The sequence below is a fragment of the Benincasa hispida genome, chromosome 1 (genome assembly GCF_009727055.1).
Source record: "Benincasa hispida cultivar B227 chromosome 1, ASM972705v1, whole genome shotgun sequence".
Taxonomy (NCBI): domain Eukaryota; kingdom Viridiplantae; phylum Streptophyta; class Magnoliopsida; order Cucurbitales; family Cucurbitaceae; genus Benincasa; species Benincasa hispida.
Window position 1 is genome coordinate 5,702,162 of NC_052349.1, and position 16,285 is coordinate 5,718,446.

General features: G+C 29.4%; 2 protein-coding genes across 3 annotated transcripts; both read right to left on the reverse strand.

Moving 5' to 3' along the window:
- Nucleotides 1-331: 331 nt before the first annotated feature.
- On the reverse strand, nucleotides 332-3,961 carry LOC120071302 (histone deacetylase complex subunit SAP18). Its single transcript, XM_039023499.1, has 6 exons — nucleotides 3,814-3,961; nucleotides 3,496-3,528; nucleotides 2,592-2,702; nucleotides 2,314-2,409; nucleotides 784-855; nucleotides 332-704 (listed from the first exon to the last, which is right to left on the reverse strand). The coding sequence occupies exons 1-6, from the start codon at nucleotides 3,913-3,915 to the stop codon at nucleotides 672-674; spliced, it is 447 nt and encodes a 148-aa protein (XP_038879427.1). The 5' UTR covers nucleotides 3,916-3,961; the 3' UTR covers nucleotides 332-671.
- Nucleotides 3,962-10,074: 6,113 nt separating this feature from the next.
- On the reverse strand, nucleotides 10,075-15,669 carry LOC120089283 (MADS-box protein SOC1-like). Of its 2 annotated transcripts, none has more exons than XM_039046716.1 (8): nucleotides 15,297-15,669; nucleotides 14,977-15,167; nucleotides 13,216-13,315; nucleotides 12,631-12,683; nucleotides 12,390-12,489; nucleotides 11,912-11,953; nucleotides 11,736-11,777; nucleotides 10,075-10,488 (listed from the first exon to the last, which is right to left on the reverse strand). In XM_039046716.1, exons 2-8 carry the CDS (start codon nucleotides 15,156-15,158, stop codon nucleotides 10,345-10,347), a joined length of 663 nt encoding a protein of 220 aa, XP_038902644.1. In that variant the 5' UTR covers nucleotides 15,159-15,167; nucleotides 15,297-15,669; the 3' UTR covers nucleotides 10,075-10,344. The 2 variants fall into 2 exon arrangements, with proteins under 2 accessions (XP_038902644.1, XP_038902636.1); XM_039046708.1 differs by having other exon boundaries at nucleotides 14,977-15,199; nucleotides 15,297-15,668.
- Between the last annotated feature and the right edge of the window lie 616 nt (nucleotides 15,670-16,285).

Here is a 16,285-nt window from a genome sequence, read left to right on the forward strand (position 1 = left end):
TAAGAGCGACTTTCTAAATGATTAAAAAAAAAAGGTTTTTAAACCCTTAAAAGTCAATCTAAATATGTCCTCTGTATAACAAATTAAAATTACATGCAACACATGTAAGTTGAGAATCACAAAATGGTAGACATTTCCATAACATAAAATGTAAACAAATTAACATTTCAAGAATTACAAAAATTTAAAATGATTTTTTATGGAGATGGAGATCAATCCTTCAAACTCTAGAGAAGAAGGTTATGTGAATTACTATAGTATTGTTGAACTAAGTTCACTTTGAGCTATATTTTATTTATTAAATACTATGCTAGAATATATATTTATAATAATAAAAGCAAAAGTAACGCGTACAACTAATATTAAGATAATCATAGGCTAAAAATAGTTCCACCACTATCGTCCTAACGAAAACTCTATCCTAAGGCCTGCTTCATGCAATGCGATACAACAAGAAGGCAACTCAAATGAACATAACGATGACTATCATGATCTAAAGATAGGGCCCAAGGGAACAAGACATACAAGTAAAGGATTTTCAACCAATTCTTAAATGGAATATACATTACAAGATTATCCTCGTTCGTTTGGTTCTTCACTAGAAAAAGGAACCCCGATACCTTTTCCAGTCGACATAGGCATTATTGTTAGGATATAAGGCACCAAATACCCTATATAATTGCCACATCCAAGTAATCTCCGATCTGCGTGGAAAAAATTGCAGCAAGTATGAGAAGGGATATAGGATTGATATCCCGAAAATGAAAGGCATGTTTGCTTTACCTGAAACCCGAGTTCTGCCAAAGCCAAGCTATCGTCTAATCGTCCATTTCCAAACGAGAATGTCTTCCCTACCTTCACATAAAGAAACGGAATCCATATGTCTCAAGCTAATTATTTTTAGTTCACTACAGATAAATATAGATTTCTGTCTCAAAACCAATTGGTAATGAGAATGATAACTCATGTATCTCATAAAAATTGTGGTCTCTTCATTTGTCCGACGTGGGATGAGATCCTCACATGTCCCTTAATGTTTTGAACCAAATACTTATTTAAACCTTATGAGTTATGCCACTATATTAAATAAAATGAGTTTCTATCTCAAAATTAATTGAGAAGGAGAGAAGCAACTCATGTGTATTTGAAACTTGTGAGATATCTTCATCTTTTCAACGTGGGATCTTCAACACAACAATTAGAGAGATGGAGATCAAACCATCAACTTTCAAAATGGTAACTAGTAACGTCTACTAAAAACTAAATTTTGTTTCTCCATACATGTGTAAACGTAAATTACAAAAAATTAATTAAGTGAGGGCAATTTATCACAAATTCAAGTATATAACATACTAAAGCCCTTTATATAGAAAAATCTTTGCGGGCTAAGGAAACTGAAAGCTACAGCAGCGCATGATGACAGTGTGGTTCCGAACAAAAGATTTCAGTTCAGCCTAAGTTCATTTAACGAACATCCGACTAGTAAGTCCTTCTGCACCAACTCATCATCTACATCACAGTCATGCAAGAGTGCAACTTAAGCACAAGTCCAGCATGTTTAATGCCTTCGTACGTCCAAGAAGCAGAACTACCCATCTTTCAACAAATGGTGCGCATCAAACTTTCTTAAGACTACGAAAGAGTTCAGTTTGAAAGTATCCTCTCAATCTAACAAGTCATATGCAAACAAGATTGACAATTGGGAAAAACTTATTTATTTTTATATCAGCAATTAATCGAGTGAGTAAAATCCAACCCTACAATCTTCATTTCGTTGAATTGATACCAAAACTAGAATAAATAAGTATTTTGATACTTTCCCTTAGTTCAGTTGTTAATTTTGTCTTTGACATATATGGCAATCTCATAGTTGTATGAATATTATCACGAGTACTGATATCTGTACTTAAGCATTTGTGTGGCCGGGTTTGTGAGCTTTGTTGTTAGCTTTTTGTTGCTTTAACTTGTAAAAGTGTTAATGTTTTTCTGGTCGAATCCAAGTAATACTATGGCAGTATGGCTACATTTGAGCATTTGTGGGATGAATTTTTGGGCAATATCTAGCCTAGTTAAGATAAATTTTGAACCACATACTCATTGGTCTTTAACAGATACCTTATGCTAATTGAGCTAGCTCACTTTGGCTAGCCTAGTTTTGATAAGTGATAACAAATAGTAATTTTACCATTTATTCGACTTGGGTGATCAATTTGATACACTTTAACTAAGTAAAAAGTGCGTAGAGTCATGGATGTTTTTCTAGTATATCATCCCTGTGCATGACCTACGTAGGAGAGGAGAGAAAATAGGTACCTCTCTCAATACAAATCGGCCATGTCTATCAGGATAAACCAAAGCGAAGGAAAGTTTAGCATTTCTCCTCCTGGCTTCCGGAGCTACCTCTTTGACCTGTAAACTCCCCCACACAGAGGGGAAAAAAAGTACAGACATGTAAGTTCAAGGAAAAATGGAAGGGAAATGGTTTCTAAGAAGGCATCACGAATATAAATTCAAAAAGATACAGATCATTGGTATTTATGTCATGCAAAGCGTGAAGGGAGGAGAGGTTTAAAAGGAATGAGAAATACAACCAGATCAGTTAGCTCGCGAAGAGTAGCATCTTTCCAGGTATAAATTTGAACCTCATCCCTCGGCTCCTTGCCTCTCACAGCAAAGTCTTCGTTGAAATGGTGACTCCCAATCTGCCAAAAATTTGCAAAAACAGCAGAATGACACGTCCATAATTCAAATGCGGCATTACTCAGAACCAGAAGCAATATAACCTCATAACCTAAATGTAGCAACGCAAAACCAAGGAAATTTGCTAGAATGATCCTCTAATCCGGTTCCTAAGTCTTGTCTCTTACCACGATGACATTAACAAAACAACATTTCACACAAATTCGACATCCAATGCACTCCATTTCATCTCTATTGATAAAGCGGCTGGGTTAAACTACGGTTCCTGAAGCGATGGAACGCACTTGCTCTTGGGGTACTTTCCATAGATACGAAACAAAATCCATAAAAACAATAGCCAGCATCAAAATACTATTAGAATATTTAATCAATTTGATTCTGATAATCAAAATGTGGACCACATGTTAGTATGTTTATATTATTTGGCTATTTGAATGAGCTAATTAAAGTAACCTATAATTAAATAGGTCCATAGTCTATTATTCAGTATGTAACTTTATTAAGTGGATTCCCAAATAACTTTTACGGTAATTGATGGGGTCTAGCGAAAAGTTTATAAATAGGAGGCAAGGGTTATGTTCTCCAATACACTAAACATATTCAATTCTCCTACTTCCTATTTCACATAGAGAATTTAGAACTCTTATCTGTTTGGTTGAGGAAGATCTTGCTCTCAACGTCGAATTGCAGTTCTAAATTTGATCGTTTATATTCTTATTTTTTAAAAATCAATATGCATGAATTATAGTGTTGTTGCTATAGATTAATTTCATTAATTCAACAAATACAACGTACCTTCGTAAAAACACGAAGCAGCAAAGGACAAGTCTGCAGAAAGAGATACAAAATTACTCAGCGTAGAAAATGAAAGTTGATATCTGTGTTTACACAGCCAGCTCCGAACACTAAGAGGTAGCAAAAAGGCAATAATCGGAGTTTCAAATAATAAGCATCAAAACAAAGAGATTCCTATGATATTATAGAGCAAAGAAAGAAGAAAACGATTGAAGATGAAGATAGATTCAATAACAAGCTAATGAACACCAAAATTGAGAATCAGAGAACGCCGGAAGGGATAGAAACCCTAACAATAGAGGAGAGAAAGAGAGAAACCTTTTCGCGATCAACGGGCTCCAAACGAGGACGAGGAGGAGCATGAGAGGCTCTTGGAAAAGCGCCATAAGCTCTCCTTGGTGCTTCTGCTTCTCCCGCCATTTCTCTCTCTCAGTATTTCTTCAACTTTCGATTTCTATTGTTCATTCTGGAAGCTTCGTCAGTTTATAGGAGGCCCCATGTTTGGGCCATAAGAGTTGGGCCTCGGTCCTAATGAGCCCACGTAAAATTTAAGGAGAAATAGCTATTTTTTTTCCATCATAATTCAAAATAATTGTAAAAATTTAAATTAGTCAATTTTAGATTTTTATTTTTTTAAATAGCAATATTAGCTTTAATTGGGAAAGGATGAAATAATAAAGGCATACAAAAGAATATATATATATATATGTATAAGCAATGACTACCTAAAATACCCAATGTTGAAAAATGTCTAAACTGCTAGAAGTATTGCAAAAATACCTACCTAGGGTGAATATTTTTTTTCTAGTTATACCATGTGTATCAATTTATTCGAGATAATCTCCACAACGAAAATACCATTGTTTCTATTAGAAGTAAGATATTTTCAAGAGCATTTAAATAGTTGTATATTCTATATAAACCCAAAACCAACCGAATATTGCAAGTGTTTATAAATATTATTAATATTTCTATTGTCTATATTTAGGGTTGAGATTTCTCATTTTTTATCTTTCTGCTTACCATTCGTTCATTCATTTACTATACCACAATTATATCATTGACGACGGTGAAAATAGAAACAAAGGGGCTAGACGTGGTGAAGGAATGAAAGAGAATATTACAGTTATGTTGGTGAAGATTCCTTCTCTACTTGCCTTCGGTCTTATCCTAATTGTGCTTTCTACTAAACCGAAGCAGGACCGAAGCAAATATAACTTGTGCATATTTTTAGGAATGGCATCGTGAACCTTATATCGTCTCTTATGTGCAACATTGCTAGCGAACTCTAGTTGAAGCTCTACATTTCAACTGCAATTGTAGTCATGAGTTTGAGGAGTTTTTCTTTTGAGGTTTGAAATTGGAGGGTAAGGTGAGTTTTGAATTTCGAATGGAATGCGCTCTTCAAGGCCATTGAGATAGGTTGGCCTTAATTCTTGCATGCAATCATTACTAAAAATATCGTCTCTATATACCATTATAACTCCATATGGGACTTATAAGTCGTCTATATATACTATTGTAATCCTACTTTTATTGAACATTGTTATAAGTTTACATGTATACTCCATGTTGCTTATAGTATAATCCGTCGTATTTATGCATATATACTTCATGAAATTCATCCATAAGACAAGTATTTCCAAAAATTTGTCTACTCTTATGTATGTCCTATAAGTTATATGTGAAAATTGGGATAGATATGGGGAATTAGTGATTTTCAACTATTTATTTACCCCTCGCTAATTGGTATTTTGTGGTTAGTAGTACTTGTATATATATATATACTATATGTATATATATATTATGCTTTTATGCACGTCATGAAGGAACCATTGAAGGTCTTTGAGCGGAAACGGGATCGGACCTAAATCCAAAATATACAGAATTTACAATTTTACAAAAGAAATACAAGATGGCATGCAATCAAGGAAAAAAACACAACATGCTAAAGGAAATATAATATAGAATAAGGAGATGATAAGGGAAGAGTACTAACCCTCGATGAACGATCTTCTTATGTACCCTCTTCCCCAAAATCACGAAGTTGAAACCCTGCAATGGACATCATCACTTGATTTCCTTTGTATTCTCCGGTGTGAGAATCCGGGAGTGTGTGGACTATGATTTTTTTGCGAGTGAGAGAATTAAGAGAATTGAGAGATTTTGGGAAGGAGATATCAAAATTTTCACACAACTATAATGTAAAACCTAAAAGAGGAAGAAAATGAATCCTTTCAACCCATGTTCCCACTAATATAGTAGAAATAAAAAGGGGAGGGAGTTACAAGGGAGGGAGTTGCAACTCCTCCCTAAAAATAATTTTCAAAAATAAATAAATAAATAAAATTAATTTTAATAATAACTTTAATATATATCTATATGATAAACACTTTATTGTATAATATATATTACACTATATGTTATATCAAATATAACATATAACTTATAGTTTTATATTGTATCTAATGCAATATAACCTATAGTTTAATTATCTCAACAACGATATTTAATATAAATCTCATTTATATTAAATTTAATTATATGAATCTAATTCACATAATTAATATTTGAATCACATTCAAATATTATTTCCTCTAAAATAAATTTTATATTATAATACATTAAATATATAATAGTAAATAATAGGGTTGGTTTGATACTTTTGACAAAAATAGGGTTGTGAAATCGTGGACGCGGTCCACGAGTTTTGAGTCAGCACATAAATGTATACCAGTCCACGATTTAAGACCAACCACGAATTAAGGCTATATATATATATATATATATTTCACATTTTCCCCAACTTTTGTCTCTCCTTATATTTTTTTTAGCGTTTTTGCATATTCGGAGAATCGAAATTTAAATTTTCAAAGACCTACCATCAAATAAAAATTGAATCCAATTTATAGCCATGAATTAAGGTTAAATCTTTTTTTTTTTTTCACATTTTCCCTAACTTCTGTTCTTCTTCTATTTTTTTAGTATTTTCGGATAATCTTTTAATGTGAAATTCAAAATTTTAAAGGTCGTAAAATAAAAATTGAATCGAATTTCTAGCCACGAATTATTTTTTTTTTGCATTTTCAGAGAATTTTTTTATTGTGAAATTCAAAATTTCAAATTCTTAAAGACCTACTATAAAATAAAATTTGAATCAAATTTATAGCCACAAATTAAGACTAAATCTTTTTTTTTCACATTTTTTCCAACATATGTATTCTTCTTTTATTTTTTAGTGTTCTTTTTGTATTTTTTTGAGAATTTTTTACTGTGAAATTCAAATTTTTAAAGGCCTATGATAAAATAAAAATCGAATCAAATTTCTAGTCACGAATGAAGGTTAAATCTATTTTTCACATAGATTTGTTTGGTTAAATCTATTTTTCACATAGATTTGTTTTACTGTGAAATTCAAATAGATTTGTTCCACTTTGTATCCACTTAAATCAAAAAACAATAAAAAATTAATAAAAATATGGAACTCGTGGACCCGTCCACGATTACCTGACATAAAAATCGTGTACTGCTATCCTCTTTTTGTCAATACTTTTTTTCCCTCCACCTTACTTTTGTAATTTATTTCCTATATATCCTGTTTTTGTCATTACTTTTAAAAAATACATTGTTTTTTTAACTCACCCTTGATTAAATTAAATTAATTATATGACATATAATTAATTTACTCAATTAATTTGAACTATTCAAATTAATCCAAAAATGATTCTCATAAATACCCGTTGAGCTATAGATGGGACCTCATGGACCTGTAGCTTGAATCAATACTTAATAATTAATTAAACTTTTTAATTAATTTACTCAACATCCATTAACTGTCGGATATTCCACTAAATATCGACAACTACACTATTTGCATTACAGATATATTTCGGTGTCAATTGGATATAATCAATCAACAAAGCGATGACCTTTCATAAATTGTTCGTAAGTACAGTAAGGCCAAAATTATCGTTTTGCTCTCGTAGTTGCATCTAACTCTTTACCATTAATCCCTCTAAGAGACAATAAATCATAGTCCAACTATGACTAGACTCCTCTTGAGCGATGAGAGGATGTGGTGCTATATTGTTCAAACCCTGGAATCGACCCTTAATGGAACAATTTATCTACTTTTTTCTACATCGGGGAAGGAGTGAATTTCGTCTTGTGTAGCTGTATTCCCAGCTATCCCATTAGACGAATCTTTAAAATATAAGGCTTGTTGAGTCGACGATCTGACCACTCTCACCCATACAAATCAAATGACCGTCTTCATAGGCAGGAGTTCACAACCCACTCGGGATTTAGGTCATGTCACCTATGATCATCATGATGAAATGTAAATCTATATTTTGAACGTCGTTATATAATGAGACCAGTCATTTTTGTGGTTTGATTTTATATGAACTTCTTTGTATAGAATATTTCCGCTAACATGTCTCTACATGAACGACCAGAATCAGATCATTTGTAGCATTTTACAACAATGATAACATTTACAAAGCGGGTCATACTCGTAGTATCACCAAGATAAGGTATCTAGCCTTATTCATCTAATACAGACCATATAGATTATCAATCCATCTATGTGTCTATACATACATGTTTAAGCTACAAAATATAATCTTGGAAGTTAGTTTATTGGTCTGTGGGCTTAATGTTACTAAATATCCAATAAAAGACCTCATATTTTATTAAATAAATAAAATATTTGTACAATACAATTATAAACTACAGGACCCTACGAGATTTATGGCATCATCTCTAATACGTCATAGGTCCCATAGGGTGTTTATATATATATTCAGTAACACTAGTCTCACTTTTATAGACACATTTATATAACATGCATATATACGTCTATGAGTTTGAAGATAAATGGAGGAAGTTAGTAATTTTGAACGTGAAATTGTATAAGGTGGGGATTGTTTGCATTTGACTTTGTTTCGATAAATGGAGGAAGTAATTTTAGATTTTTTTTGTTAGTCACTCCAAAGTATTTTTTGGTTGTTTGTTTACTCTTGATTTATTATGTTTATATTTTGAGATAAATGTTTTGCGGAAAGAGCAGGTTCAAGAAAGAAGTTTTGAAGTTGGAGCTTTTTATTTTTATTAATTTTTAAATTTAATTTAATTTTATCTAAAAGGTATATTGTATTTTTTAATGTGATAGATATTTTTTATATTCAAAAGGTAGAATTAAGTTTTAACATCAATGTTATAAACAAGATTGATGTCTATTGTTTGTTATATTCTTCATTAATTTATTTTTCATTATTCGTATGAATATTTTGTTTAGAAACTTTAGAAATTCATCATAGTATTATACGATACATACTAAATAGTAAATTAAAGGCGACAAAAAAGTTGTTCCCTCTCATAATACCCAATGAAATTTTATCATATTACAAATTTAAGGCTCATTAATTTATGTGTTTGTCGTCATGTGACAGAGGCAGCCAACTTAGTCACATTATATTATAGAGTTGTATCAATAATCCAAACTACTTTTTGAGGTATCTTACATGAATATCTTAATCTAATAAGAAAAAACAATGAAAGGAAGGCAAGAGGGCAAAACTGTCTGTTGAACTGATCAAAGGGCACAAAGAAAAAAATATAAAGCAATATACTCTACATGGTAGTTATATTTTATCTTTTATGAACACCACAATGGGATAATATTAAAAAAAATCATTAGAAAAATAAATGAGTGGTCCTTTCCTATAATATGTTAAAAATATAACATATTATATTTTGAAGGAAAACATTTATTCCACTTAAATCATCTTACTCCATTAAAAGAACTTTTGTAAAGTCATGAGACTATAATTTATTAGGACGAAGAGTACAACTGTGAGACTCAAAGTGTACAATATTTTTTAGCCGTGAGATCCACGAACTCCACTTCCTCAACTTCAATTCTCTAGACCAAATATCCTGAATCATTATTTTAATTTTTTTTCCCCAATATTTATCCTATATTTAGGACTTGAGAAGTCATGGAAACCATAATGGGATATCCATGTTGATCTAAAACCATAAGACGAGTAGACAACTTTCGATAATCATTCGAGATCTTTTTAAATATATATAAAAAAAAGTAAAAATATTTAACACTTTATAACAAAAAGTTTAAAAAATACAAAACACTTTGAAACTTTTTGATATATAGTATAAATATTTTTTGGATTTTTCTATTAATAAGAATTTTTATAAAATGAATGGGAAAGAAACAATTCATATCATTAAATTCAAGGATTTGCATCTATTTAACTCTCAAATTAATAACCGTATTAATTTAAAATTAACTCAAAATCATATTTAATATCCAAAATCCTATAAATTACCAAATATATATATATATATATATAATTATCCCTATATAAATATAGACGATGGAGAAGATAAAAACTCATTCACATTGATGAATGTTTATAACTACTATTCATTCGATATAACTTATAAGTTAATTTTATTTTAATATACATGATAAAATTAACCACGAGTTAACGAAATTAAAATAAAAACTTTTAATAAAGAGTAAAAAATTAAGGTTAAGGTATAATAAATGAGATGTGAGAATCGATAAAAGAGAAAATATATAGAATTAATATACAGTAAAACACAATTTAATTGGCAAGCCAATAATTCCCTCCCGTACTCAACACACACGATGGCTCTCTTCTTCTTATTGACGTCATTATTCAAGCTGGCAAATTATATAATAAAAAAAAAGGTAGGAAAAGCAGTTGGAAATTATTATTAATTAATTGTGATAGATTTATATTTAAAGAAGAAAAAAAAGGGTGGTTAAGTGGTTGACTAGGGTACTACCAAACGAAGAAGTCACTTGGAGTTGGATCTGGACTTGTTGGGAGGTCCAATGAACAAATCGGTTTCAACGTCTGAAATGGAGCTACTTTCTGGATAAGGTGAAACTTCTGCTAACTGTTGAGTTGGTGATTGTTGACGCTCTTGTTCAACACAGTACTGCATCACAATTGCATTTTAATTTAGTGTTTAATACCTATGTTAATTTTGTATTTTTTATTTAATAGATTCACTATTCACCTTTACAAATATCTACTTTTTTTTTTTTTTTTATATATATTCACAAATTTTAAAGTTTAACTATTTTATTGCATAAATTATTCGACTTTTATATCTAATCAAACCCTAAGTTACGACTTCCAGTTTTATATCTAATATAAATGTCTGAATTTTTTTAAAAAAATTATAGGTAACTATTTTGTTTTTTGTTTTTTTGTATTTTTTTTTAAATGAAGACTATTTCATTTTCTAATTACAATTATTTGCATTTTTCATAAGTACGAGATTTGAATTTTAGTCAAATTCCAAAAACACAAAAACTTTTTGTTTTTCTTAGGCACTGTTTTGTAACTATTTAGCTTTTTTCTTTTTTTGTCTTTGAGAATTAAGTCTATAGATACTATTTTCTCCTCTAAATTTTTTTCTTTGTTATCTATTTTTTTTTATTGATGATTTAAAAAATTAAACCAAAATCTGAAAAATAAAAAAGTTGACTTTTAAGAACTTGTTTTTGTTTTTAGAATTTAATTAAGAATTCAAACTATGTACTTAAAAAAGATACAAATTATTGTAAGATATGAGAAGGAAATAGGTTCAATTTTCAAAAACTAAAAACTAAAAACTAAATAATTATCAAAAGAAACCTTAATTTTCAAGATTTGACTTAAATTTTTAAAAACATTAGTAAAAGTAAATAACAAAGCAAGAAATATAGAGAGATGTTTATAAATTTAATTTTCAAAAGCTAAAAATCAAAATGATTATCAAATATGGCTTAAATTATTTATTAGATACAAAATTGAAAATTTTAAATAATTTATTGAACACAAATTTTTTTTTTTATTTTTTTTTACCAATATAGAGGGTAGTAGATTCAAACCTCTTGATCAAGAATTAATATTTTATGTCAGTTGAATTATGCTTTTTATGCTTTTCTACAAGTTAGGAACTTATTATTGGACAGCAAATTGGATATATGAAGCATTGTTTTATTGTTTTTTTGTTTTTTTTTTTTTTAAATTTAGGGATAAATTATATACAATATTAACGGTTAGATACTAAACCCGTAATTTAACCCTAAATTATAATAACCTATCACACCAGAAACTTGGTTATTTGGATTTTTTTTCTGGTTTTTGAAAAAATAATGTTTTAGCAAATGTGACCACAGATGATTAACAACTCACCTTTTTGGCCAGCTTTGCATTTTCATCTGCCAAATTCTTCTCCTGTTATTTTTCTCAAAAAAGAAAAAGGGGGAAAAAATTAGAGGACAAGAAAAATAAAAAGTTCATGCCTATAAAATATCCATAAATCCCATTGGAAGCATCAAGTTTTAAAGCATTTATTTTTATTTTCTAACCTTTCGTTTTAGTTGTTCAATCTGTTCCTTGTAAAGCTCGTTCTGAAAATCAGAAAAGTGAAAATACATTAATTTAAGTCAACTTCTCTCTCCCTATAAATCAAACTAACAAAGCTTTTTCATTTGTTTTAAAAATATTTCCATACACTTTTAAAAATGACGCAATATTACCCCTCAACTTTATAAACGTTTTAAAACTACTTTAGAATTCAAAATCAAAATCATGACTTAAAAATTATATGGTGATGATCTAAAACAGTATGGTGTAATCGACATTTTCATTTTAGATCAGTGCCACACCATTTTAAATCCGAAATTTCATCTTAATTTATATTCAATATTTATTAAACGTTTATAAAAATTCAGGGATAATATCACAACTTTAAAAGATATAGGAGTATTTATGAAAAAAATGACAAAGTTTGTTCGTTAATAATTTAAGCAACCAGAGTGAAAAGAATTGTAATTGATCTTGAACCTTTCTAGCTCTAACATGGGATAAACTCCTTTCTAGCTGCTGTTCTATTTGTTGAAGTTCATCAAAGGAGCTTGATCCTAGATCTTCTCCCAACAATTTCCTGGTGTAGTACAAATCCAATTTTAGTAATTAGAACAAAATAGTCAAAGTAAAACGTCTTAAACGACGATTTAGAATCTATTTGAAATGACTATTCAAGCGTTTAAAAACCTCAACAGTAGGTGGCAGCTTATAATTCTACCTCTTTGAAACTTCAAGTGATTCTATCTCCTTTAACAAACTTGCAGCCTCATTCTTCATTTACTCACAATTAAAGCAAAGACAAATATATATACAAAACCCATTAGTTATTAAAAGAAGAAAAAAGAAAAAAAAAAAAAAAGCTACAGACTGTGATATAAAATAGAGAAAAATATCATTCAGTCTCTGTAATTTGAAATTTGTTTAGTCTGTAATTTCAATAAATGTTAAAATTAGTTCTATTAGTTTTTTCGATTATAAAATTTAAAAATATATTCACTTATGAAATGAAAACAAGTATAGTTAACTTATAAATTTCTACAAAAATTATTGAAAGTACCAAAAAAAGAAGAAGAAGAAGAAAAAGAAAGAAACTAAATCTAGATATTTAAAAGTACGAGAATTAACATGGGATAAGTCATAAGGTATAGAGATCAAAATGGTTTTTAACATAATTGTGTATTTATTCAGATAAATCTTATAGATATATAGATGTTTATGATTTTTTTTCATAACTATTCATCTATATCTATATCTTATCAATATTTTTATCGACATTTTTATAAAATTAAAGGATCGAACAAACCTGAACAACTTGTAAATCATCGTGATGATGAGCTAAAGGTTCAAGATGATGGGTTTCTGATCTTGTATGCCTTAGATATCTTCCCACAGTTGCCTGCACGCTGAAGTAACACACACTTTTAAGGATAAGAAATTGACATTTTCTAATTCAAAGCCAATGTTACAAAATATATAATATATAAAGAAGTGGTACCCTTATGGAAAAAATACCATAGGTGGAGCAAATACGATATCAGAAAAACTGATTTTCATAGATTTACTAGATATAAAATTTAAAGTTTAATGTTTGATTAGTTAAAAATTTAAATTAATATTTAATCAAAATTTCTCGTAAAATTTGTGGTTTGAGATTTAAGTAGATACAATTATTAGTCAAAGAGGTTTAATTAATACGACTCAAATTTAAAAAAAAAAGTTCAAAATATAGATTGTAATAAGGATAAACACATGACATAAACATGCACAGATTATGAAATAAAAACAAAACTTTTAAACAAACCACATTATCTAATATTTTCGGCCATTTTCAAATTAGAGTTAGAGATGAAAGGTGACTTGACACCAACTGACATAATTATTTATCTATGCTTAATTAGATTTAAAAGGATATATATTAAACATAAGAGAATACTAATTAAATCAATATATTAGATCATATGAATAATTAATAATAAATTGTACAAATCACTACAGATATTGGTTCACCCAACCCAAAAAAAAAAAAAAAAAACCCACTTTCCTATTTTTTTTTTCCGAATTTCCGAATATCTATAATATGATATTATTCACTTTGCTCGTAAATTCTTATAACTTTATTTTTAATTTCACCTAAAATGCGCGATATCACTAGACTCCATTATAAACTCATAATCAAACTTCTTATATAACAAATGTGGGATTTTGATCGCATTTTCAATACTTTTAAATTGTATATGATTAAGATCAATTTAGTCTAAGATTAGAGTTGATATTTTAAAGTGGATTCCAGTTATTATGCAGAGGCTGTTCATAATTTCTTTGCTCTTTCTCTCTCTCACAAGAAACTGTATCAAGTGATTAAAGATTATCAGAAATAGTGTAGAAAATAAGACTTTTCTTCAGTACTTGGCATGGTACCAATTTGGCTTTCATTTTTTGGACTAATTTTCTGAACCACTGTCCTAAGCTCTTACCAAAACCAGACTAAAAAAGAAAACCCTAATGTTAGAAATAAACTGTTATCAAAACCCATTAATAATTAAACATGATCATATAATAGCCTTAAAATTTATTGGATTTTGAACTAATTCCGAAACCCACTAAAAAATAAAAAGGTAAAATGTTGAGATAATTATATACATCATCTTAATTTTGAGTTTAGGTAACAAAAATTATAGCTTATTTTGTTTTCTAATTTCTTTTTATGAAAATTAAAGCTATAATATTTCATAACACTACTCTCGCGTTTTCTTTTACAATGTGCTCAAAATCTAATCTAATTTTTAAAACAAAATAATTTATATCTACACATAATATTTTAAATGGATTTTTTCCTTATTATTTAGCTTAATATTCAAATAGTGTATTTAATAAATGTAAAAAAAAAAAAAAAGGAAATTAAAACTATGACCAAATTCTTTATGGCCTTCATTAAAATTCCCACAGATCACTCATATCAAAATAAATAAATAACACATCATTATTTGCTCATATCAGTAAAAGGAGGCCAAAATTATTATTATTATTATTATTTAAAAAAAGAGATATATATTAAATTGCATACCTTGAGCTTGAAAATTCATAAAGCTTTCCTCTAGAAGAGAAGATGATGAGAGCAAGTTCGGCATCACAAAGAACTGAGAGCTCAAGGGCTTTTTTCAGCAGCCCATTCCGACGCTTCGAGAATGTTACTTGCCGACTTGTCGCGTTTTCGATTCGCCTCATCTGTGTTTTTCCTCTCACCATTTTTTTTCTCTTTTTTTTTTTTAAAATTAAAAAAAATCCCTCTGAGGAAGAAGAACGAGAATAATAATCTATAATGCAACAGCAAAAAATGAAGAAGAAAAGAAGACAAGAAAATGGAGCCAGAAATTATAATCTTACCAAACAGGCTTGGTTTCTGGTAGAGCAGAGTGAAAGAGGAGGGCCAAAAATGGAAAGAAAAAATAATAATAATAAGGATTATTGTTTGGATCAACCCAATGAGAAGTTGTAGAAAATTAGCTGAAATGGGAAGGAAGAAAAACACAGAAATAGGCAACAAAAATGGAAAAATTTGGGAAATATGTTCTTTTTTCTCCTTCAAGCCAAAAACAAACCCTAAGGAAGCATTTTGGGAGAGCAAAAAAGGAAAATTTGGGGAAGAATCTGAAAACCCCAAAAGAAGAAAATGGCAAATAAATATTAAAAAAGAAAAAGAAAGAGAAAAATCAATAGAGATGTGTTTTGATTCCCACCACCAAAAATGGAGAGGGTGGAAATTACACAAAAACAGAGCAGACCCACGTTTTCTTATTATTCATTAATGAATTTTATTTTTCTTTAGCCAATCAGATTTCAATCTCGATCCTTTAAAAACAAAATCCATAAACCAGAAAGAAAAGAAAGATTTTTCTTTCTTTTTTCTTTCTTTTTTTTGCTTTTTATTTAAAAATGAACAATGGAAAATGCCTCCTTTTTTTTCTTTATTTGGTAAAAATAATGGAGTTTAAAATGGATTAAACAAAGTCAAGGTAAGTAAGAGAGAAATAAATAATTAAAAAAAAAAATGTCATCCACAGAAGACAGAGGGAAAAAATAATTTAATCATTTTATTAAAAGAATTAAATTAACACGTCACAATCGTCCGTACATAGCGTACGATGGGGAGCCAATCAAAATCGAAGAGGCAGAAAGAGGTTGCCGTCACTGTCAGCATCGGAGAACATTATTTCCTACTTTAGCGCGTGATAGTCACGCGTGCTAGAAATAGGGAGGAAATTTTAGCGCGTGTTGCCGCCACCTTGAATAGCGAGTGGGTGGTATTTTTTTACGAATATTTATATTGAGATTATGATACCTCTTTCTTTTTTTGGGAATGGTACATTGCAATT